This window comes from Micrasema longulum, unplaced genomic scaffold (assembly GCF_059751315.1).
Source record: "Micrasema longulum isolate JH-2025_06_02 unplaced genomic scaffold, ASM5975131v1 h1tg000044l, whole genome shotgun sequence".
NCBI lineage: Eukaryota > Metazoa > Arthropoda > Insecta > Trichoptera > Brachycentridae > Micrasema > Micrasema longulum.
Window position 1 is genome coordinate 1,073,784 of NW_028277251.1, and position 25,473 is coordinate 1,099,256.

The 25,473-nt window shown below is 32.8% G+C and overlaps 1 protein-coding gene across 1 annotated transcript; it reads right to left on the reverse strand.

Annotated features, from left to right (window-relative positions):
• Positions 1 to 36: 36 nt before the first annotated feature.
• Atf6 (bZIP_ATF6 domain-containing protein ATf6) lies at positions 37 to 25,101 on the reverse strand. The gene is made up of 15 exons (XM_088228078.1): positions 24,846 to 25,101; positions 22,776 to 22,938; positions 20,280 to 20,398; positions 14,752 to 14,867; positions 13,201 to 13,294; positions 11,927 to 12,414; positions 11,244 to 11,414; positions 8,309 to 8,469; positions 6,976 to 7,299; positions 5,862 to 5,983; positions 4,621 to 4,794; positions 3,291 to 3,389; positions 2,137 to 2,289; positions 1,752 to 1,855; positions 37 to 1,649 (listed from the first exon to the last, which is right to left on the reverse strand). The coding sequence occupies exons 1-15, from the start codon at positions 24,874 to 24,876 to the stop codon at positions 1,113 to 1,115; spliced, it is 2,856 nt and encodes a 951-aa protein (XP_088084204.1). The 5' UTR covers positions 24,877 to 25,101; the 3' UTR covers positions 37 to 1,112.
• Positions 25,102 to 25,473: the final 372 nt, after the last annotated feature.

Genomic DNA, 25,473 nt, shown 5'->3' on the forward strand with positions numbered 1-25,473 from the left:
AGTAAAATTTGGCTTAGTAATATTTTCATTTAATTATTTTCCAAACCATTCCGAGCTTCTTTTTAAAACGGTCGATTTACACAGCAGTTTTTTGTGATACATCATTTCTAATATATTTTTCTTAGCAAGTTGGAAAATTATGACTAAATTATTTTTAATATTACCTATCGATTCTACTAGAAACTGCGTACATTAATTTAATACATAAAATACCTATGTATTTATCTTAATACTACATCTAGTACGAATGAACTAATTATTTAGTAGTCTTACTGTTAAGGCATAAGTAATTGGATACAATTTATTGGATTTAACAAAAACCAAAAATTTTTTTTAAAAAAGGTTGACATTTAAAAAAGTTCTAAAATAAAATACAATGAAAAATAATAAAATACATAAACTGATGGCAGTTACGTAAATAATTTTACGTCGAAAACGTGAACTTTGCAGTAGAGGTAATTAAAGATGTGTAAATTCAAATTTTTACTGTATCTCGGCGGCATATTCTTAAATACCCGACACAGATGTGTCTCACGTTTGGGATGTTTTGGAATCACTAGTTATTCTCTCGCTCCTGAGTAGCGCCTATGAATAAACCAAAATACAAAGTCTGGTCATGTCAAAAGCAGACACAATCGAGGCATGTATGACAAGATGTATGAATGTGTTCTCTCTGTCACCCCCCCTATGGGGAAATGGCGTGACGGTAGTAGTAGTAGTAATATATAAGACGTCAGGTATTTACGAATATGCATCCTGGCAGATGAAGAATACAATTCTGTTAGTGAAATAGAACCAGAAGCTTCGACCAGTGGTTTCGACTTAATAGATACTCGCAGATAAAAATCCTGAAAAGGGATTCAAAGAAGATAAGTCCGCCAAGGTCCTAGGTTTCATTCCTGGCAGGGTGGATGTGAAACATTGGTTTTAAAGGTGGTTAAACTTATTTGTTAGTTATAATTTACCAAAGAAGCGCTCTATGAACCATTGGGTGCGAATAGGGGTCCACCACTAAAACCTGTTTAAAAAAACTTGGACCTCGGTGGAATTAAAGAGTTAATACCATATACCCAGATTTAAAAATTCTCGATAAGAGATCAAAACTTGTGTGTCTATTTCGATCCTGGCAACACTCTTTTTCTTTTGAACGAATTGATTAAATACTTATCTTCGTATCTGATATGAGAATCTTTGATAAAATTGCTTTTTGGTCCAGCAATGGAGGAATTTCCCCTCCATTGTCTATACCCTGGAATGTTAGAAATACCCTTACTAACTAGTTGCTCGGTTTGTTTTGGACCACCTTTGACCACTTTATAAAAAAAAGAAAAATCATTTTCACCACCGGCAACACCACGCTTCGACTGGTTATAAATTCTACCGCCGAATTTAGAATTTAAATTAGACGCATTTGTTTTTTTATCATTTAAAAGACTAGGATGAAGTTGTTTATGAAGGAGTCGTGGTAAGCGACGCCATTTTGTGTTTGAAATGTCAGGATTTTCTGAGAACACATTATTTGAATCTAAAAGGCTTCCATTTTCAAATGTTTTCTTTACTATTTCACCGTTTAAATTGCTTGGAAACATTTTTTCGGTGTCGTTTTTGCCGTGTTTGTGCACTTTTTTCTTGAACGGAAAGACGTCATTCTGAAAAATAAATCTACAATTATTTATTTAAAAGTAAAAACTTAATTATTTTTTACCGATCACCTTTGAATCAAACGTTTAAAAAAAAAGTACTTAACCTACCATAAGGAACTGTGGAATGGAATCTGCCTTAAGCCGCAGAAAGGTGGTGTCTAGTATGGCGCAATCTACTTGTAGAAGGGTCACATACTCTTCAGACATGGATTCTTGAATAAATAAAACACATATATTATCAATCTGGTGCCTATTTTCAAAATTGTTCTATAAAAGTAATCTAAAACATTTAGATTCCATGAATATTATTATTATGTAAAATAAATAATAAATTTTTTAAAAAGTATGCTTAAGGGTACAATTGATTTCAGGCAATGTGGATTTATGATGCATTTAAAAAATCATTTTTAAACTTTACTGGTTGAATCAAATATGTTATCGGTTAGATCAAATCACAAAGAATTCCTTTGTATGGATGTATTTGTGTGCTCACCATTGTAGTGTGGGTGTGGGAGTAAGAGCGCTACTTTGGGAGGGTGCGTGTTGTTGTGCGCGACGGTAGGAAGCAGCAGTTTACTGCCGCCGAGAGCCACGAGGTAGTACGTGTCGGGTTGTGGATGGTGCTGCTCTAGGTTCTTAGGGCCTTCTGAAATCAAATACATACATAATGCATTATAATCGATGCTAGAGTCAATCTACAGTACAGGACTCGATTACAAAACAATTCACACAGGACCTGTGATGTCAATGAAGTTTGGTATTAAATTCTCGCAATAAATAGCATTTAAACAGTTTAATGCGTGGCTTTGATGTTACAAGAGTCTAAATAGAATACAAGACTTGATAATATACAGTAAAACCCTCATTTTACGTTTTTCAAGGGAGCAACAAAAAAAGTGAAAAACTGAGGAAAACGCTAGGTGAGGAAATGAAAAATGTATGGTCAAAATGAAATTACATAAAAATAAAATAGTACTAGTGTAAATATACTGCCAGAAAAATTGTAAAACCTGTCATAATAGGAAAATATCACATGCTATGAATACCGATAAAAATATGTGAAAAGGATTTAGAAAAATTAATTGTATTTATAATATGGATATTGTGGAAAAATGTTTTCATACATAATTTCAAAAATGAAATAGTTGAAAAATATGTCTTTACAAAAAAGCGACATGTTTGGCCTTGAAAATTATGATGTCAAGTTTATGACAATGTTCTATTTAAATTTAAACGGTCACAAAGTTCAAAATTTAACCGAATCGTGATGTATTAGGGACATTGCCAATGCAATGAACCGTTTTCATGGGAATTCAAAATTATAAATTTAAAAATATATTTTTACTCTATAGACCGTTAATTATTTAAAATTATAAATAAAATTTAAAAAAAGTGAAAACGTAAAATTGAGGAATGTTGCAAATCTTCATTTAAACTAGTATTAAGATTGATATATTATTTATTTATCTATTTATTAACGGACTTAGTTCATTAAAAAAATACAAATCTTTATAAATACATACACAGGCACAATTGAAATAAATGACAAATAATAATTACTACCTCGAGATAAGATCTGGTCTATCTTATTTATTGTTCAAATACAGAGAACACACGATTAAAACAGCTAATGAGAAGTGATCTTACCTTCAGCTGGTGGTTGTACAGGAATATCAATTTTGGGTGGCGGATCTTGTATGCCATACACTTTGGGTACCTTATTTTGAGCCACATCTTCGGCTTTTTCTAAAACAATATTTGTAACTTTAAAATAGAAAAAGAAAAAACTATACTCTACATTCTACATAAAACAGTATACAAATTTACTAGCAGATATGACAAATTTAAAGACAAATAGCTTCCTCAAAAAAGTGAGTAAATAACACAATGAAAAAAATTACCTACTAATTTCAATTAATTATTAATTTAACAATGCGTAACAGTAACACAATGTATTTGATTTTGGACTATCGTACACCCCTTGAATGTAGAGTTCTTGTTCAAATTAGTTATTAGAGCCACTTGCAAAAATATACTCACAGATCACAAAAATACCCTCACAATTCAATCATAAAACTAAATATTGTTTAAATTAAAAAAAATATTATTGTTCTCCGACATTAATCCTTATGATATTTCAATTCCGCCTAGATTATGCTTTATACATACCTTTTGTCAATTATACACTTTGTTAATTTAAGTAGATTTTAAGAATGTTTAGATTAAGTACTACTCATTAATGCCAATCTATTAGGGCTTACTTAAGCCTGTTGATTGGCTTAAAAAAAAAAAAAAAAAATGTAAACAACAAAGTAAGTTACACAGACACCATCTTGTTGAAATATATCCATTTAACATCCAGTCGCAAGTGTCAAATGTAGCGTTGAAATTTTCCTTATTTTTTGTAATATTCGAGATCATTTCACTTTTTATTTCATTGACTGACATTACGTAAAGATTGTGAAATTAATACCCGTATGCAGAAACAAACCTTAAGGTGAGGAAAGTACATTCTATTGTCTTCACCTTCGGGTTATTCTCTGCATTTGAAATTAGAATGTACTTTCCTTACCTTAAGTTTTATCTCTGCATACGGGTATAAGTTTTACTTTTTGTTTCAAGTTTTTGTCATTTTTTTGGGGAGGTGGCTTTATGAAATATTTTTTAAGGTTTAAGAAAAAATGTGAAAAGTTATAATTTGTAAATTAATCAGAAATTAAGACACTGATCATTAATAATAAGAATTTTAATTGACAAATTGCGTTTAAAAATAAAATTAAGACGCACACTATAAACAATAATATTTTTTTTGATATTCCAATTTCATCATTATAGAAGGAGACCAATCCGCCGTTATTCCTTATTTCAGCTTTTTTTACAAGGTTTTGCATGGAACGTGGTAATTGAATAAATAAATATGTGAACGGCACAAGTAGTTTGAGAGTTAGGTATCTAGGTGACAAGAAGATATAGTTACTTGTGTCTAGGAAGGACGGCACCTCGTAGGAAGGAGCTCGCAGCGACAGGTTGACGTATGCGGCTTCCCCGTTCACCCAGCGTTGCAGTTCCCCCGCCAGTCGCGCGCTTTCGCTGCTGTTCACGGAAGTGGGCTGGCAGGGCCAGTTACCAGTACCGGGGGAGTATTCAACACCTGTAGCGGTTGGGTAAATATAAGATGCACAGTGTAATTATTTTCAAATTTCTATATTGGAAAAACTTCACATAAATTTAAAGTTAGAATCAAAGAACATATAAGATGTCTGAGTAATAATAATTTTTCAGAATTCGCAAATCATCTTATATTCGAAAACTATGAATTTAATCAAGAAACGTGTGTAGAAATTTTGCATGTCAATAAAAATGGTTTTCATTTAGATAATTTAGAACGATTAGAAATTAGTAAAGCCATTAATCAAAAACTTCAAAGATTAAATAATCAATTAAATTTAACTTCGAGTCCTCTTTTAAAACTATTCCTGTTATAATTTATTTTATCTTCTTTCTCTCTCTATCTTTCAATTTTATGTCTCTTTCATACAATATTTTATTATATAAATAGCAACGCGTGTAATTATAAGTTAGTTAAATTCCCGATGATGCGGTAGTAACCTCGAAACCGGTCCAAGTGTAATTTAAAAAAAAAATTAAAGTGGTTTAAACAAATTTATAAACAAATAAGAGTAAAATGTCAAACCACAAAGTGAAAAATGTTTTTGAAAACATTAATACAATTCTTATTGTTTGAAATGGGTGAAAGTGCTTGGTCATAATGGCGAGCGTTCTGCGGCGCGGCGTGGGCGTGATTCGCGGCGCCTTGCCACGCCCGCTCGGTCACTATTTACACTAAGCCATATTAAATTTCATATATCTGTAGTTTTAAAAATAATGTTAAGGTTAAGTCGTATATCGGGTATTTTATTCAGGCTAAAAGCTTTACATAACTTTAAAATATTTACTTAATATAAAATTAAGAAACGGAAAAATAAAAACATGTTTTTAAATGAGCACTTAACATCTTACTATATTTAAATAAGATTTCAAATAGTAAAATTGGAGTAAAACTTAAATGCTTGAATTCTCAAAACAGGGATTTGAGAGTTTAAGTTTTTTCCCAGTAATAAATTTAAATTTCCTTTTACTATTAAAAAAAAAAAACCCTTTTCAGTGGTACTCTAAGTAGAACAAATCAGATATTATGACAAGTTGTTCAATAATTACTGGTATCCAAATAGGAGGTATCTCCTTCTTCCTGAGGGTCCCAGAGCAGCGCGCGAGTATGTCGAGGAGCTGGTACAAGCCGGTTCGATAGTCCGACTGTCTCCCCCCGAAGCCAATATGTTCTGAGAATACATGCAAATGGACTTTTATTTGTTTTGTAAGACACCATATAGAAATATAACTTTTCCATCATCATTCCCTTTCCACATCGAATGGTGAATAGGGCACTGGATTGGTATTCCAATCGCAGCGTATCTCGATTGTTTTTGTTACACGAAGGTAAGATGATTATGCTTCAGGTGACAGTCCAGAGGACTATGAAATATTTTAGTGTAAAAACACCTTTTTACATAAATATTTCTTGTCAGCCACGTCGGAAAAAGTATCGGGCTATTAGGTAGGGGGCGAGAGCTCTTTAACATCCTCAGGTTTCATCAGTGATTCCCCGAGGATGAGGCTCCTTTTAAAGTATACTCGGGTGGCTATTATGTGCGAAAATTCCCACACCCGCGATAACTCGGGCAAAATTTACCCGCTGAAAAAACCACTCCTGAATATACTCGGGTGAAAATAAATAATGCTACGAGCCACGATGTTTTTTTATCTAGTTCTTTGCATTTATAAGGCAATTTCTTTTATTTCTTGACCCACACTATGCACCATTAAATAACTTTGAGTCTCATTTTGGGCCCGAAATGGCTTTTATGAAGGATATACATGATCAGTATTAAAGTAAATAAAATTCATTCATAAAAAGTTTTTTTTTTTTCTATTTTTTAAAGATTACTGAAGCAGTAAATTCATTGAGGTGAAAATGTGCCTCATCGTTGAAGATGATTTTCTTTAAAAAAATCAGGATTAACTTTGAGTTCCTTCAGGAGCTGTATAGTGTTCCATTATCTCATATCTCTAGATATCATTTGTCAAATACGACGATTCTAAATTTGACAGACAAAAAATAGCGGATAATTAAAATTGTACACCTCCTATTGTGACACCCTATATATTTATAACTGGACTTTGATCTTAAAATCTGCGATAACTGGAGTGTTTCATTTTTGCCAAAACTGGGCAATGGGACAAACAAGCACAAGGGGTACAAATTATTTCTTACCCGAATCCGCCAATATTCAAAGAAACCATAAACATCATCCCGAAGAGCAGTGCCACATTCTTCTTGTGCAACGATCCTCCCATGAGACCGACGGTCGCTTTGAGCACTGGTGCCAGCCTCTTGGAACTGCCGCCGGATACATTGTTGTTATTGCTGGCCGTGTTGTTGTTGTTGTTGACCGCTTGTACGGGCGACCCCAGCCTCGCCTTGAGGGCGGCGTTTTCCTTGCGAAGGCGGTTAATTTCGGCTTCGGCAATGGCCAGACGACCTTCCAAGGCGGTGACGTACTCTTTTTTTTTCTTGCGGGAAAGGCACGCCGACTCTCTGTAATATTTAAAAAAAAATTTCATTTAGCCAACCGACAATTCTCTATATTTATCATCATCAACATTCTCTCTCCGCCAGCTGCCAGTCCGGGGACTATGAAATATTCTAGTGTAAAAACACCTTTTAAAATAATTATTTCATGTCAACCATGTCGGGAATAGAACCTGAGACCTCTTGCGTGGTAGGCAAATGCGCTGACCATTACTCCACGGGGCCGACAATATTTAAAGTTTAATAATGTTGCATTTTTCGCACATCTGTCGTTGTTCTAGATTACCAACGATATAATTAATGCAATTCATAATTATTAAGATTAGTTTTAATGAAATTTTATTTAAAATAGTTGTAATTTATACAATTTAATAAAATTTACAATAAAATACTAATAATTTATAATTATTTTTTTAAATATGCTTGTCTCAGCCTTGCGTACTACTCGGATTTCGAAATCTGTGCACCCATCATAGATAGTTCACATTCGCCCGAGAAATTGCATTTTGACAGCATTCAGCCTACTTTTATTCTCGATTTTTCAATTCCATACGTAGAGTTGGTACAAAGACTCCATCCTTCTGCTAAAAAACAAAGTTTGGACATTCATATACAGTAACCACATGAGCATAAGTGTGTCAATGACTCGTTTAAAAAAAATGTTCTAATGTCCAGTGCCTTCATAAATTGAAACATTTCAAATCTAACAGAGCAATATAATGTACGGAAGTTAAAATTAATGTTCACTATGAATAATAAACGCCATCTCAGGGGTGACTCGTCAAAATTCAACACTACCTCTTTTATATCCAACCCCAGGAAGAATTTCCTGAAAAACTGAGTTGTGCAGCAATGGAATAGCCTTCCCGGGAAGGGATTGTTGCACACTCGGTTAGTGAGATCAAAAACCGCTTGGACGAACACATAAATTTACAAATTTTTCTATGTTAATATTTTCTATGTTGCTAGTGTATGAAATAATGTTAATTCACCATTTCAATAAGCGTAATCTCACCTGTTTTTTATCATTCTCTGTTGCTTCTTCAGGGCTTTGATGGCCATGTCGGGAGTGAGGCGACCCAGGCCGGAACAGCTGTCACTATCCAGTCCGGGACCCTGGGCGGCTATGGGCTGAAGTAACTCGCGCTTTTTTAACACCATCGGAGGGGAAATCACCTGAAACAAGATACACAAATAGAAACAGCAGGATGCAGAAAACGAGGAAGACAGATTAAGAGGTGGCATGACCAAATTCAATAAATAATTCTTCCTTTTCTTATCAGCCCGTTTCTCTCAACTGTTGGATACAGGGCCATTTCCAAATTTTTCCACGTTTCTCTGTCCCGGGCACTCTGTTTCCACCCATGTCCCACGAGCCTCCGAGGGCTCCCCAATTTCGTTTTATTTTCATAGGGTCTCCAATTTAGTATTCGGGGGTCCCACCTATCAACACTGACTCACGGCCATTTTTATCTTTCCACTCTTTCTGCAATATCATAATATACCTTTGTATAGCGTCTCATTTCCTGACTCCTTATTCGGTCTCTTAAGATGGACATGTCAAAAGTTGGAATGCACCCTCACCGCACTCACCCTCTTAGACCCGCGTCTGTTAACACTCTCTTAGCCGAGCGATGTCTACCCACACATTAAATCTTAGACTTACTTATTGCAACTTCCACTTATGTGCTAAATTTTAAGAAATAAATTCGACTTAATGTTTTGTCCATGTTTTCATATCTGTACTTAAGATAACCATCCATTCATATGCCAACACCTTAGATAAGAATAAAAACCCCCTGCTCTAAGTTTCACTGATTAATCTGTTTATTTTTTGTTTAGATTCGATGACATTGTGAACAATATTCTGTGTTTATTATATTAGTTTTATATCACCCGTCGATGGGAGGAGTGCTCTCCCGAAACTATAGTTGTGTTCTTGTAAAAGAATAAAATTGTGTAACACTGATAACAAAGTTTTATTTTCATAATAATTTATAATGAAGTGTTACGAAGTGAATGCCGATTCAATTAAAAATATTGAGTTGTAAATAACTCAAGATTAGATCAAGATTAGTAGAGTGGGATATGAAGCACGGACCTTTACACAGGCCACAGGACCACAACCCGATGTTGGTTGGTGTTGGTTTGATTGTTGTTTGCAATATAAATTTATTGCAACAGAAAGGGGGAAAAAAAGTTGAGAAGGAAATATGGAAGTCTAGGCATTTACAAGGCTCACGACCTTTGTGGTTTAAGTGGCTACTTTATACACATTCTCTGATAAATAAACAAACCGTTTTTTAAAAGAAAATTAATCCATATAATTCATTTGAACTTTATTATAAAGAATTATGTACTTTAATTTATATCACATTACCCTTTCTAAAGTTACTTTATTAAATAAAATAAATAAAACAATACACTATTTTTTTTTTCCACCAACCGGTTTCAAAGTAAACAAGCTTCTTCGTTAAGGTTTACGTAACTAATGAATTCATTCCTATACTATTTTTTCCATGTTTACTAAATACTACATGTGGAGCTTAATAAACCAAGTCTTTTTTTCCTTAAATTATTTAATTATTCCTAAGGTTATTTGATATAAATATTTTCAAAGCTAGACAGGAGTGGAGTAAAAGAAATATTATTTATTTCACAACATTATTTTTTGGTGTGTGTATTTTTCATAAGCCCTGTAAACGCTCGAATATCGATAATCCTGAATTTGAAAAAATTCTACCTCATCTCTGTAGGAATATTGATAAAAAATATATATACCTACTCCCCCTCGGGAGAAATCCAGATTTGTGTATGTACAAAAAATACACACACCAAAAAATAATGTTGTGTAATAAGATCTGGTCAAAATATAAGTATAAATAAATTGCAGAATCATCTGCAGGCGATTACTAGTACTTAATTTAACTCGGAAGAGTCTTAAATACATAAAAATAAAGTAATATGCTAATTAAAAATACTTAACTTCAATATCAATACATAGATGGTGCTCCAACACGCTAGTGAATGCTTTCTCGTTGAATAGGATATATACAGGAATCAAAATGATGCCAATGTCGATATTCGCTAATAAGCGGAATGGGGAATGTTGTTAAAAACGTAAAGTGGCCACTCAACCCAGCCAATGACAGGTCATAAGCCCTGTAAACGCTCGAATATCGATAATCCTGAATTTGAAAAAATTCTACCTCATCTCTGTAGGAATATTGATAAAAAATATATATACCTACTCCCCCTCGGGAGAAATCCAGATTTGTGTATGTACAAAAAATACACACACCAAAAAATAATGTTGTGTAATAAGATCTGGTCAAAATATAAGTATAAATAAATTGCAGAATCATCTGCAGGCGATTACTAGTACTTAATTTAACTCGGAAGAGTCTTAAATACATAAAAATAAAGTAATATGCTAATTAAAAATACTTAACTTCAATATCAATACATAGATGGTGCTCCAACACGCTAGTGAATGCTTTCTCGTTGAATAGGATATATACAGGAATCAAAATGATGCCAATGTCGATATTCGCTAATAAGCGGAATGGGGAATGTTGTTAAAAACGTAAAGTGGCCACTCAACCCAGCCAATGACAGGTCATAAGCCCTGTAAACGCTCGAATATCGATAATCCTGAATTTGAAAAAATTCTACCTCATCTCTGTAGGAATATTGATAAAAAATATTATTTATTTGGTTATTAATTAATCTTTTCTTATTATGAATCCCTTTTTCAATTTCTAAGATTTCTAAGCTGTCTAATTTTAATATTTAATTTTCATTACTTTATTAAGTTCACATTTCCATTATTGATGTAGGTGAGATTCATCTGGTTGGATTAAATTTCAATCTTAAAAACTCCCTAGGGAGTGTAATCCAGCCTTGCGTACAAACACTTGGACATACTAAAAAAATATAAATATATTTACCTGTGCATTGGTTGCATTTCCGTTTAAGACTAAAACTGGACGTTCACTGCCGTTCTCTACGGGCAGTATTGTGATTGTAGAGTCTGTTAATCTACTAGAGAGTGTGGTCGGAGTATTGGACGCAGACTGGGTTACAATGGTTGTTTTTGGGGGCTGACCGGTCACCGACATCTGTCAGATAAAAAAAAATAAATTAATAAAACATCTTAAACATATTTGATTCGTGATGATCCCAATTTTATTTGTTTTTAATTTTAAATGTCAACTAATCTTGGGTTATTTAATATACAAAATTGCTTTTGAAATAACACAGTAGGGAAATATCACATACTATGAATACCGATAAAAATGTATGGATTGGATTTAGAAAAATTTATCGTATTTAAGCGTGGTAAGGGCTCTTAGGAGGCAACCGCAGCATATAGCCAAGCCAACTGTATCGCCTCCTCTTGATGACAGTTGTCACCGGAGTTTGCTGCGTCCATTTTCTTATTACTTCATTCCTCACAAAGTCAAACCACCGCACACCCAAGATTCTTTTGAGACACCTATTTTCAAAACTCTGAATTTTGCTGTTTTACCAAGGACACAACACAATATTTTATTTAATTCATGCACATCTGACCTAATGGATTAAATTGGAGAATTTGTAATTAAGGGTTAACTAAATAATACTGTTTTACCTTTTTAGATAACGCTGCAAAGTCCTGAGCACTTAACAAAATTGTCTTCTTCGCTTGATCGCCATTTTGTTCTGGGATTTGTTTCATGTATGGTTTCGGTTGAATTTTAAGTTTTTTTACAAGTCCGCCATTTTGTAAACGGACAGCAGGTAAAACAGAGACCATGTTCCTAGAACTTTGCTGTACAAAAATTCCATTATCGTTCTCTACTTTGAATACATTTGTGTTGTTGATGGTAGGGGGAGACGCGGGGGGGCTCATAACAGAAGGGGGGGATATTGGAGGTGTTTCTGGGAGCAATTTTTCAGAAACATTTGTGAGAAGTATCCGTCTATTTTTCATTGTTCCATTTGTGAGTTTGAGCAGCTGACAGCGATCTGTATTGCCATTAGTAAATTGAAGATCGTGTAATTTGTCAGATTGTTCGCGTATATTGTGGTTTTCCCGCTCAAGTTTAAACTGGGGCAAGTTGGAACATATACGCATACCTAAAAAAAGAAACATTTTTTTCATTGATACATTATAAGGAAATTATGAAGGGGCATGTTAGCATAAGAATACATATTAGTTATTCCATAACTATAAGCATTCCTAAGCAGCTACGACAGTGGAAGAGTATGTGAAAAAATGGATGCCTGCTATAATATACCCATTAAATTGTAATATACCAATAATTAATATACCAATTAAATTGTAATGATTGCGATTCAATCTACATTGGAAAAACTAAAAGAAACTTTAATATTAGAGTAAAAGAACACTCTAGGTGCCTAAATAATAATAATATTTATGTATTCTCAAACCATCTGATAGAAAATAATCATAATTTTAATAATGACACTGGATTTAAAGTTCCCAAAAATAAAATATTACAATTAGGCAACATGAAAAAAAGAATAAATAACCAAATAAACAATATTGCCTTTAGTCCACTCCTGTCTAGTTTTTAAGATCATATCCATCTCACTCCACACCTCCCCAGTTTACAAGAACGACATGACAACAAGACTTAAATTGTTAGCTCCATATGTTTAGATTTAATATTTAGTAAAGACTGTTAAACTAAAATAGGATAAGATTCATTAGTAAATTGTACCTTGATAAAGAAGCTTGTTTGTGGTAAAAAACAAAGTTGTTGCTTTAAATATTAATAAGAGTTTTGGTATGAAATATTTATCATATATCACACACAGGATGTTAACTCTTAATAATGAAATTGGATGACAAATCCAGCGCAACGCTTTATGTATAGTATTATAAAATAATAAATTTACCATTGTGATACTGTTTTGGTGGCGAAGGTGTAGTTCTTTCTGAAGAACACGGTTCAATTTTCATCTCCTCTTGTTTTATCAAGGTTCGCATATCCTAAAACAAATGTTCATCAATATTAAACACGGGGAATTATTACAAACAGACAATAAAATGGCCATAACGTCAAGGTTCATATTTAAAAAAAATCTTTGCATTATGATTTACCCAGATATTTAGAGTTTAGTTTAGTTGAGTTTTTTCAAGGACAGTAATCTCTTTGTTTGAATTTTGTATCCTGGCGGATAAAGAATACAATAAGGAAATATCGCATACTACGAATACTGATAAAAACATGTGAAATGGATTTAGAAAAATTGATTGTATTTTCAAAATAAATATGGAAATTGTAGAAATATGTTTTCATTCATATTTTTTAAAATAAAATTGTTAAAAAAATACACCTTCACAAAAATGTGCCATGATTGATCGTAACACTCGTGACGTCAAAATTCATGTTTGTCAATTGTCATTTTTTCTTACTATTTGTATGGGTCATTATTGTCGCGTGGTTTTTACGAAGGATTTTGACATTGCAAATTATATATTTGTTGCGCATCTGGGTACTATACAGTATTTATAACCTTTTCTTCCAGACATAATACACAAAAATAGTTGAAAATGACTAACATATTAAAATAAATATCATCATCATTCTGCGTCCGCTCCCTAGTTGGAGCATATGGTATCCACAAAGAGCCTCCATGTATCTCTATTGGCTGCCAACTCCTTTGTGTCCTCTTAAGTCATGTTCTCGTCCCGAAGTTCTGACATAAACTGCCGACGAACAGTCAGCAGTGGACGTCCAGGACGTTGAGAACCTGATGCCTTGTAAAATAGGCAAGCGTGGTTAAGGCTCTCAGGAGGCATCCGCAGTATATGACCAAGCCAACCCTATCGCCTCCACTTGACGACAGTTGTCACCGGAGTTTGCTGCGTCCGTTCTCTTATTACTTAATTCCGCACAAAGTCAAGTCAAATTAAAATAAACACAGATATAATAATAAACGACGGTCTCTACATACAAAGTAGGTACTGGAATAACAAAATGTTAAAATTTTATGTGAATTGTGAAGTATAAGGGAGCGTAGCCAATGCAATGCAGCATTTTTGCAGGAATTAAAAATTTCCGCCGAGGTGGATGTGAAATACCAGTTTGAAATCTACATTGCGATATTTTATTTTTCTTGGTCAGGCACCAGAAGAGCACCGGACTTACCGTAATCCATTTCACAATTTTTCGACAACTATAATAATCCGTAATTGGTTATTGTAAACACGAGATCACTTAATTCTGTGACGTTGCAAAGTAGTACATATTTATTAAAACCATGTTCATGAATTTTTTCATACATTTTTGAGAAACTTCGCAGTACATCTAAATGCTCTAATTTTTACATGTAAAAATACATTTTTAAAATCTTATTTCCCGTAGCATTGAGCTTCTTCGTGGATCACTGCTGTTGGGCCTTTCGACCTGTTGTGGTAAAAATACAATTGAAATGAAACCTAACCTCAAGTTTGATGTTCTGGTGGGGATTTGAGAAAATCTGGTACGGTAGAGTTGCGGGTGCTTCCTCCATAGCGCCGTATCCATTCTGGCGACTTCCAAAATCCGAGTAGATCTTATCTGGAACCAAAACATTATTGGATAAATATTCAATATAATTTTAAATTGTAATTTAATAAAAATATTACATATTGTTGAAAATTTATAAACCTACAGATGTAATAGGGTCTTATCACAAATTGAGAATAACGTTAAAAATACATTTTATACATGGAGCGAATTTTTACAATTCTAATGATATAATGAAATCGATGTGGTCCACGGGGTTGCCAACCGGAAATGGAGATGGTCATAAAGCCAGAACCGCAGACTGTAGATGGAAGTGTCGGCAGGCCTCAGACAAGGTGGTCTGATGACATAAGACGAGTTGCAGTAAGTGGTTGGATGCGGATGGCTCAGGATAAAGAGATGTGGAAACTTTAGAGGAAGGCCCATGTTCACCATTGGACAAGAGACAGCTAATGATGAATGAAATATTTTATTTTATTTTTACAAAAAAAAATCTCTAAGTCGTCACAATGGAACGGCATCACATCGAGGTTATCGTCATCCCCGCAGTGTGCATCTAACGAGCATTATGTATTATAACTCAAGCGTAGTACGGTGCTGGTAGCGTCATACGTGATGTTTGTCTTTTCCGATTATTAAATAAACGCAGCCTTAGTAGAAAATTTATCTGGTGTCACATGGAAAAAGTAATAACACCATTCATTAACAAGGCAATTTTTTGCTTATTTCAAAATAAAATAAAACTAACATTACGAGACCATATTCTGTTACTTGGATTGAAAAAATCCAATATTAAAGATCACAAAATTGCAGTTTTTAATAGCAATATTTGTAACTTTTCAGGCATTTCATCATTTACGGTTTATTTTAGTATAACAATTGATTTTTAATATTGTATCTTTTTAAAATTTAATCTTCTTTAAGTTGCATAAATTTATAAATATAATGATTAATTCAACTTTTTAAAGTATTTAACCTTTGAAATGTGATACTGTGTGCATTTTTTATTATTACTTTTATTTGCATATATTTTAGTGCCTATGTATGCATACACATGTAATTTTATTGTATTTAATTCTTTAAATGGCCTTGTTCCACGAGTAAAATGAAATAAAACAAAAATCTGTGTAGTTTTTACCAAGTGCATAAATTATTCTTATACACATGGACAAATGCGGCTTTTAGTTCAGTTAAGTGTTGCTCCCAATTTCTCTTGATTTAAATATAGATACTGTCTTTCCTCATTACACTCGTATTTTCGAGAGTTTTCTTTCTCATTTTTATGTTTTCTTTAATGTGTGCTTTTTATACTTTACAAAGCAATTAAGATCGGGTTTAACGCACTTTTTATTTATTTACTATACGACACAAGTGCCTTATAAATATAAAATATAAGAATACGATGAGATTAGTTTGAGGTACAAAAAGAAAAAAAAAAAAGATAAATATATATATACATATATGTATGTCACCATACAAGATATAAAACAGTCGGTATATTATGAACATAAAATGAGTTAAAATTTTGATGTAAGATGTGTCTTTTTAGCCATTGCCGTGGCCTGGAAATGGTCTTGACCCAATCGAAGATTTGTGGACAATACTTGGGGCAAAAATACAAAGAATGAGACTCCAGATAGAAAAAGAGCTGAAGCACTAGAAAAAACCCAAAAAGTTGATTTGATGAATAGGGATTTGAACATTGTTTTTCTGTCACTCTCGCAAATGCCGATGCTGTGAATTTATCAAAATAACAAAACAATAGGCACACGCCAGTTGTAAATATCTTTAGTGTAAAAAATCACTGCTCCAGGGCCATGATCCAGGGAGAAAATACGGGAATACATAGGTATGAATAAGTCAGACCGCATTCCTCTCAAAGCAAAAAAAGGGGCTACAAAATATTAAAATTATTTTATTTGTTATTTTACTATGATTTTTATTGAGTTTTTATAAAAAAACCAAATGTGTTCAAAAATGATTAATTTATTTAAAAAAAAAATTCTATTCATAAAACGAGAAAAGGCAAGCATATTATGTGTAATTTTACTAAAATTTTTCAGGACTAATCTTAATTTATTAATTTTTTTTAATTAAAATATTTAAGTTAAATTTAGAAGAGATGCAATTTCTGAAAAACCTTAAAATAAATATTTATTTATTTAATAAACGCTCAGAAGGCTCTTACAATATACAGATAAAAGTACATAAAGCACTATAGAAAATAACATAAAATAAAATCATAATTATTACACTAAACATGTAATTAATTCTAAAAAAAAAAAAGGAAATAAAGTGAAGATGAGTGGAAAAACACATTAAAAAGGGGAGAATTGAGGGAATGGCCATTCGATGGATAGGATAGCTGATCTGATTGCAGCAGGAGTGGTGTGGAGTTTTATATTACCTACTAATAAAACAAAATATTTTTTTTACCAACATGCTTGTTTGTAGGTAGGTAATGTTTACCAAATATAAATAGTTGACAATGCATTCTACGAATGCTAATTATTACAGCTGCCTAAACAAAACTCATTCATCAAACATAACCTACAAACTAGCTGAAATTGCAAATGAATGGAACAAGTATTTTCATAACACATTTCTGAATTGTGTCATTTTGCAATGGTGGCTGGGCCATATACTGTGCATGCCTCCCGAGAGCATTAAAGACGCTTGCCTACTTTACAAGGCATCAGGTTCTCGACGCCCTGGACGTCCGCAGTTCATATCAGAACCATGGGACGCGAATCTGACTTGGGAGGAAGCTCAGAAGCTGCAGCCGAAAGACGGGCCTGAAGGGTCTTTGTAAAAACCATATCGCACATCAGATAAAATAGTCATAGCTCAAAAAAGCGGAATTCCCAGGCAAAGTAATAAAGTAGACTCTTTTAACCTACTCTCCAAAATTAATCTCAATGTCCCCTTTCGCGTGACAAGAAATAAGTATTTGTTCCATCTGCCAGTCTGTAGCACTAACTATGCGCAACACTCTTTCCTCTATCGTTCTTGCTCTAACTATAATGTTTTTTTTCATCTATAGATATATTTTAAATGCCCCTTAATTTATTTAAAAATAAATTAAGACTCCTTATTTCTGGCTGCGATACGATCCCACTTACTATTTAATGATGCTCACACTTACACACACCTGAACACTTACTCTTACACTAATACACATAAACACACTTACTCTCATACAAATACACATAAACACACCCTTTCGTTGTAACACAATTTCATAATATGTATGATTCTTATTTAGACACTTTGCGGGTCTGTCTTTAAACTGTATATTTTTTTAATGTTACTATATCATTGTCGACTGTTTGTTTCTTTAAAATAAATAAAACAAAAAAAAAATAACACGTTTTAAACCATGTTTTTTTGTTTTTTGTTTTTCTTTTCAGCCTTTAAAACAATGCCGATGTGTCATATCGTCTATTCAATTCCGAAGTATCCCAAATGCCAAAACATAAAATGAGCAGGAGAGCGTTTTTTTCGACATCACAAACGGTACGTTTCAGAGTATTGTAAACGCCATGTTATTGTAAAATTGTTAAACGTTAGAAAATCCTGTGAAGAATTCAAAGTATAATTGCTTTCTAGGGATCTAGGAGTGTTTGTTGGGCATTTAGGATAAACGGAAATTATTGAATACCTTAAAAAGTACATGTTTCATTTTTGGCATTTTGGTTTAGGAAATTTCACAGAGAATAATATTTGTATTGTATATGTACGTATGTTGTATGTGTACATTTATATACATTTGTATTTTATATGTATGTATGTTGTATGTGTACATTTATTTACATTTTTATTTCTTTTTTCATTGTTTTATATTTACTTACTATTTCTTCTTTTTCTTTTCCTTCTCTATTTTCCTATCCCACTTTCTCACTTCCTTTCACCCCAGCGAACTGTAGGTTTTGTTTTTTTTATATTCTTGTTCATATATGAAACTCATAATTGGTGTTGTTATTTGTTATTATTCTTTATTTATTGTTTATTGTTTTGTTTTTTTATATTCTTGTTCCTATATGAAACTCATAATTGGTGTTGTTATTTGTTGTTATTCTTTATTTATTGTTTATTATTATGACTGTGTTGGTATCAAAAAAAAAAATTGTCTCAAAAAATGCTACATTTTTCAAAGAAAATCTCGATTGTCATAAAGAAAATATTTAAAATATGACCTTTTTTGAGAATGGCAGTGTTCAAATACATGTTAGTGTAAGTGTCACACAGAGCCAGCCATTAAGCGGGTAAGTCGTAAATCTAAAATTATGTAAATTTTTAGCACATGAGAGGTGCTTATATAATTTATTCAGTATACTTAGCTAAAAAGCTTTTTTTGTCTTGACTCTATTTTATGGGATGTGCGACACATTCTAATTGGAACTCTATCTCCAGTTAGAGAGCAGAGCATATTATGGAATGGTAATAATATCATTTGTACTCGCAACAAATATGGAGAACTCTCATTGAAAAGGGAATATACAGGCCTCGTGACCTGTCATTGACTGGCTTCAATGATCACTTTACACAGGGGTGTAACAGTCACCATTCTGCCCATGTATGAACATCTATATTTCATAAATTTTTCAGACTGTTGTCTTTTGCATCAGTGTCCCTCTGATGTCACATTCAAATCACATCACCATATGAATATTCGTTTTTTCTTATCCTTTCTTTTCTCCTCATAGTATAGCGCAGATTTACTTTTCACCATTTTTAACTGATTTTCACCGATTGTATTTACTAACTTTTTTCTTATATTGATATGAATTTGAAATAATTATTATGATATATTATTTTCATAAACATAATAATTAAATATCGCTTAAAGACAGCCCGGCGACTGTGGCTTCGTGGTTTAAGGTGAAAATGAAATTGCCCAGAACTAGGTAACGCCGACCGGAAGGGAGATCCTATCTCACAGAAACATATTCTGGATAAGAGAGGCAACATAATTATTAATGGTAGTTAAAACTCTTTCATTATTTTCATAAACATAATAACAAAATATCACTTAAAGACAACCAACAAAATGAAATTGCCCGGTGATTTATCAGCTTTGTGTTGGAAACAATTCAGAAATAATGAAGAACAGTTGTCCCGTCGCGAGTGTCATGGGCTAACAGATCAGTGAACCGAGGTTCAAAGCCTATTGCACCATAACTTGATTCCCATTTCACAGAAGTGAGTTATTTATGTATTTGTAATTTTAGTTGCACCACAAAAGGCCAGGCAGCCCAATCACAGTGGTGAGTTACAGCACGGAACACCCACGCTTGAGGAAATTCACATTGAATTTTATGTGAATTTTCTCAACTCTATTTGCCACAGATAGGAGGCCGTCCTCCTGTGAGCGAAATGTTAGAAATGGACACAAAAATGGAAATGTTTGAGTAAATCATAAGAACCAAACATAAAGAAATAATAAAATACACAAAAACTCACCCAAATCAGCATCGTATATTTTGATTTCTTCAAAGCCATTTTGTCCAAAGTCCGACAGCCCCTCGGAACTACTACTGCCCGGGGAGCTGGACAGCATCACACTGCTTCCATATTGGTAGCTAAAATACACACAATAAAGATTATGCTTATCTGAATTATGAACTAACATAATTATAATCATAATAGGACATTTCTGTAACAAGTATTTATTATTTATTTATAAATTAATGTCAAAAAAATCATATACATACTTAATAACAGGGAATCTATATAAAACCAATTAATGTAAAATGAAAATGAGTGTTCTCTGTTTATGATAGCCTCCATCTAACATGGCACAGCCTGTTCTAAGATGGAGTAGTGTAATCCAAAAACATTTTTTTCCTGGTTGTTGTACCTACAAAACTTCAAATTAATATAGTATCTCATAGTTTCAACTGTCTTTAATGGTATTGTCATATTATGTAACTGTGAAAAAATTTGTGTAGTTAATGAATATGTGTATTTGGGCATTACTATTGATCATTTTTTAATGGGATAAACATATTACCAAATTATGTAAAAGATTAAGGACAGTTATAGGCAACATGTTTAGAATAAAATATTTTGTACCAATAAAAACATTGAGATTTATTTATAAATCATTAGCGGAATTAATTATTAGGTATGGTATCACCAGTTGGGGCCTTTCTTGTAAAACCAACATTAAGAAAATTTAATCTTTACAAAACTCGGTTCATAAATTAATTAACAAATCAGCTAGAGGAAGAGGTACCCAAACTTTTTAAAAAGCAAGGGTGCCTGTCCGTAAATGCTATTCTATGGCTCAAATTTGTTACTAGATATCGATTCGATAGTAACTACCAGAAAAGGTATAAACATAATACAAGGATAGCACAACGTGAAGGCTTGTCAGTAGCGAGGTTTGAAAAACAAGTATGGCCAAAAAACACTTCATTATACAATTCCTAAAATTTTTAATAAGATTCCTAAGAAGACCTTAAAAGAAAATGTTGACAAAACTTTTAAGAAAAAAATAATTAAATTGCTAATATGTTACAAGGCTTTATATGGATTATTATTTTATGTTAACAGTCATCTATGTAAATAAATTTTGTGTAAAAAATACGCATGCTTTTAGTTCATATTAATGTTTATATTACTTTTTAAATTTTTTCTCTAACGTTTTTGTTGTAAGGAAAAATAAGAAACCCGCTTATGAGCCGGTTTCGCGGTTTATTGGGTTCCATTATTTTTCCTTTATATTTTTCTTTTCGTGTTTACCTTCTTAAATAAAAAAAATGCAATTTTAAAAATATTAAAAACTGACAGTTAAAACATTGAATACAAAAGTTTGACCATTTTGTCAGTTGGTTCACTTCGCCTGCAATGGGCTCATACAGAAGAATACATGCGAGTTAATAGAGCTAGAACCCAGCGTTTTTCATTTGGTGGCTACTACTAGGCGAAAATCAAGTGGAGATAAGTCCGTCTTGGGCTGCCGGCAAGGTCGATGGAAAATATTGGTTTTACTCTGAAATATTATTTTAACTCTAGACATCTGAAGCGTACGACTGAACAGCTTACCTTCATGTAACAGATGATCGAGATACACAGCATTTGGTTTACCAATGTAGTGTCTTATGCACCATCAGGTGCAGATAAGGATATGTTTTTAATCTGACAATCAATTTCTTTGCTTTTATTTGTTTTATCGAACTTTGAGTGTCTAGATAACTTATATGCCTTCATTTAGAAAAAAAAAAAATGTAATTACTTCATCTGTGCCGTCACTGTGCGCTTGTCAGTGAGTTGTCGTGACATTGTTGAGCCAGTCACAATACATGTCGACGCTATAGTTGATTCACAAGAACTTGTGACGTCATTCAAAGAAGTTAACTTTTATAAAAACCATTCTTTCATACATTTTTGAGAAACTTCGCGGTACAATTAAATGCTCTAGTTTTTACTGCATGTAAGAAATTATTTTTTATATTCAATTTCCAGTAGAACTGAGCTTCCTTATTACTGCAAGAACTCTTTTTTCAATTATTTTTAGTATTGCTTTTTTTCTATTACTTTTTGGATTGCCCTTTTTCTCAATTACTTTTGGTATGTTTTTACAATTACTTATATACTTTTTTTTAATTACCTACATATGGCTTTTTAAAATGACTTTTAGTATGTTTTTTCATCTCCTTTTATATTGTTAATTACTGTTAGTATTGTTTTTTCCTTTCAACATTTTCAGTTTTAAAATTATTATTGTAAGAAAAAGAAAATAAATAAATATGTATTTTAGCACGTAACCTTTATGGGAACTTCACTGGTCATTAGAATTTTCATTTCTACCTCGAATCGTTTCATGTACCATTTTCTAAATAAAATAATAAATAGTAAGAAGGGTAGCGGTCCTGTGGGCGGTGTCGCGGATTCTGAATCAGAAGGTGCAAGGTTCGAACCCGCTCTGCCACTATTGAATTTGATTTTCCTCACCTTTTGGAATCATCATCGCTGTTATGCGGAGACGGGCTCGTGGACATGTGGCCATCGTGAAGGGCGGCCTGCGCAAGAATCTCCTCAGCCGTCCCATCTTCTTCCAGCACCGAGGGGAGGAGCAGGTCTTGGGAGAGGCAGGAGAGAAGGTCGTCGGCACCATCTGGTATGATAAAGCAGTAAAGAATAACTTTCGTAATGGAATATGTTTATTGAACCCTTTCAGTTCAATAAATAAACATTTATTGCATATTACAAACTAAAAACAGTGGAGAATGCCTTCATTGTTTAAACACGCCTCATATACACACTAGCAGCATCAGGCTGTTGGGTGTACATCTAGTGCACGGTGTTTTAAATATCATATCTTAACAAAAACAAGAACATTTAGCTTCACATAGATTAAATATTGATTTATCAAACATTTGCTAAACTTTTAGATTTATTCGACTCTTCGTTTTTTAGTTCAGGCCAATATTTTCTAGAGATGTTTTGAGTTTTGCGTATTGTGGCAGTGAATATCACGATTAAAGCTCGTTTACTTCACAAAAGTCAACAGGTGGCGGGGTTGAGAAATGTGGATGTTCAAATATAGGCAGAATGGTGAATGTTACACAGTGTGAAAGTGGCCACTTAAACTAGCCAATGAGATGGAAAGCCTTGTAAACGCCTAGACTTCCATATTCCCTTCTCTAAAATGTTTTCCCTCTCTGTTGCAATAAATTTCATCACCTTGTTTATAGTGTTAAACCCATTTGTTTTTACCATATATTATCGACACATCCTACGTACAACTGTGTAACTGCCTCTCCACGGTTATACAACTGTTGCATTTTTGAAATCTACACCTTCGAAACATTAATATCGAATATTAAAAAAATATAAAAAATCGTTGGAAAATGTTTTTTTTTAAACGTATAAATGTTTAACTGCATATATCTTAAATAAAATTCGAGGAATAATTAAATACGTGCCAGCTACAAGAATTACGCGGGGATAATGCAGTGCGGCGCGGGCGACGGAGATCTGCCCGTCGCTCAGTTCTACCTCAGACAGCGAGAGAATGCTCCGTCAAAAATTAAAAAACACAGGTATACTTATCAAAATAATGAAAATGATTTAATATTGATGTTGTGACAGCGATACATAAACAAATATAAGACCATATTCAATTACGATTTTTTGGTAAAAGCTGTGTAAGTGAACATTTTAGTGGAAGATATCAAATGAAGTACAGAGTAAAACTATGTAACTAGGCAGATACTCGTGAAACATTTCAATGAATCTCATTGAATAAGCCTGTATCGGCGACTTATAGTATTGATGACAGGTTACGTAGCAAAGTATATGTGTGTATGAGTGATAAAACAAAAACTAGTGATCTCAGAAAGAACATTTATTTTTTATCTTATTAAATAACTCAATTAAAAGCGTTGGGCCAAATTTCACAGCTTTACTACATAAGAACAGCGAAATATCACGAGTTGAATTTTTTTTAATCTTTAAAACGCTCTCCTGCAAAATTTATTTTTTTCAGTAACATAGTTGTACGTAGGATGTGTCGTTATATGCATTATATTATGTCACAAGATAACAAAATCAATTATTTATCAATCAAAACATACGTTCACGGTAAAATTACAAGGTTTATGATATTATTCCATTCAAATTGGCGAATTAAAAACCGTTTATATTGAATATTTGGTAAAAGGGGTATCTGTCAGATCTCAGATTGAAAAAAGCATTTCTAAAAAAACATCACGTGTTTATTTTAAATGCGCAATTCATTTTCTATTAATTCGAACAAACAACCGAAAGATCTAAAAACGAGAACACTTAAACCTCACTAGGAATAGTTAAACATAGATTTCTTAATTAATGATTCTAAATCCGATTGACTTTTCTATATCAAAAATGTGTTTACAAATCCGAGGTAACACATACACTTTTGTGAATAGCAGTGAATAGTAAAGTGCGGCAGGCCTTTTCGTTGAATAAACAAACGAAGCCGGTATCAGAGGAAATCAAAGGAAAAACAACTCAAATTATAGTTAAATTTCATGTACAAACCATAAATGAATGTATCTTGATCGATGTCCATGCCGGTCTAGTAAACAAACAAGCGTGTGCGATTTGATTACATGTAATTTAACCGGTGGTTTCATTTAAAGACTACGACTGAGCTCAGCCAACAATTGTACATTTTAATCACTATTTGACACGTTGAATAAAAACATAAACTTTATCACGCCTCAAGGATTTCTCGAGCCATTCTATGATTCTATAAATAATGGTGTTGCTAGTCTAACAAAATAAACATATATATATATATATATATATATATATATATATATATGTTTTAAGATAATAATACCTAGGTACCTATCTAACCAAAATATTGATAAACAAAGCATTTTTTTCATAAAATAAAAAGGAATTCAATGTCAATGATAAACCATCTAATTTCGAAATTTTGCTGCAACAACGAGGGCGCTCTTTGAAAATATATAAATACAAAATAATATAATTTGCATGCCTTGTGAATATTTTGAGTTTTTTTCAAAATAATAATGCTCTTTTCAACATTTTAGTTCACGTCTGCAATTTCAGAAAAACTTTCGTTTTGATTACTGGTTTTTAAATGAATTAATTTTATGCTTTAGAATAATTTAAGTTTAATTGAGTTTAGATTATCGTA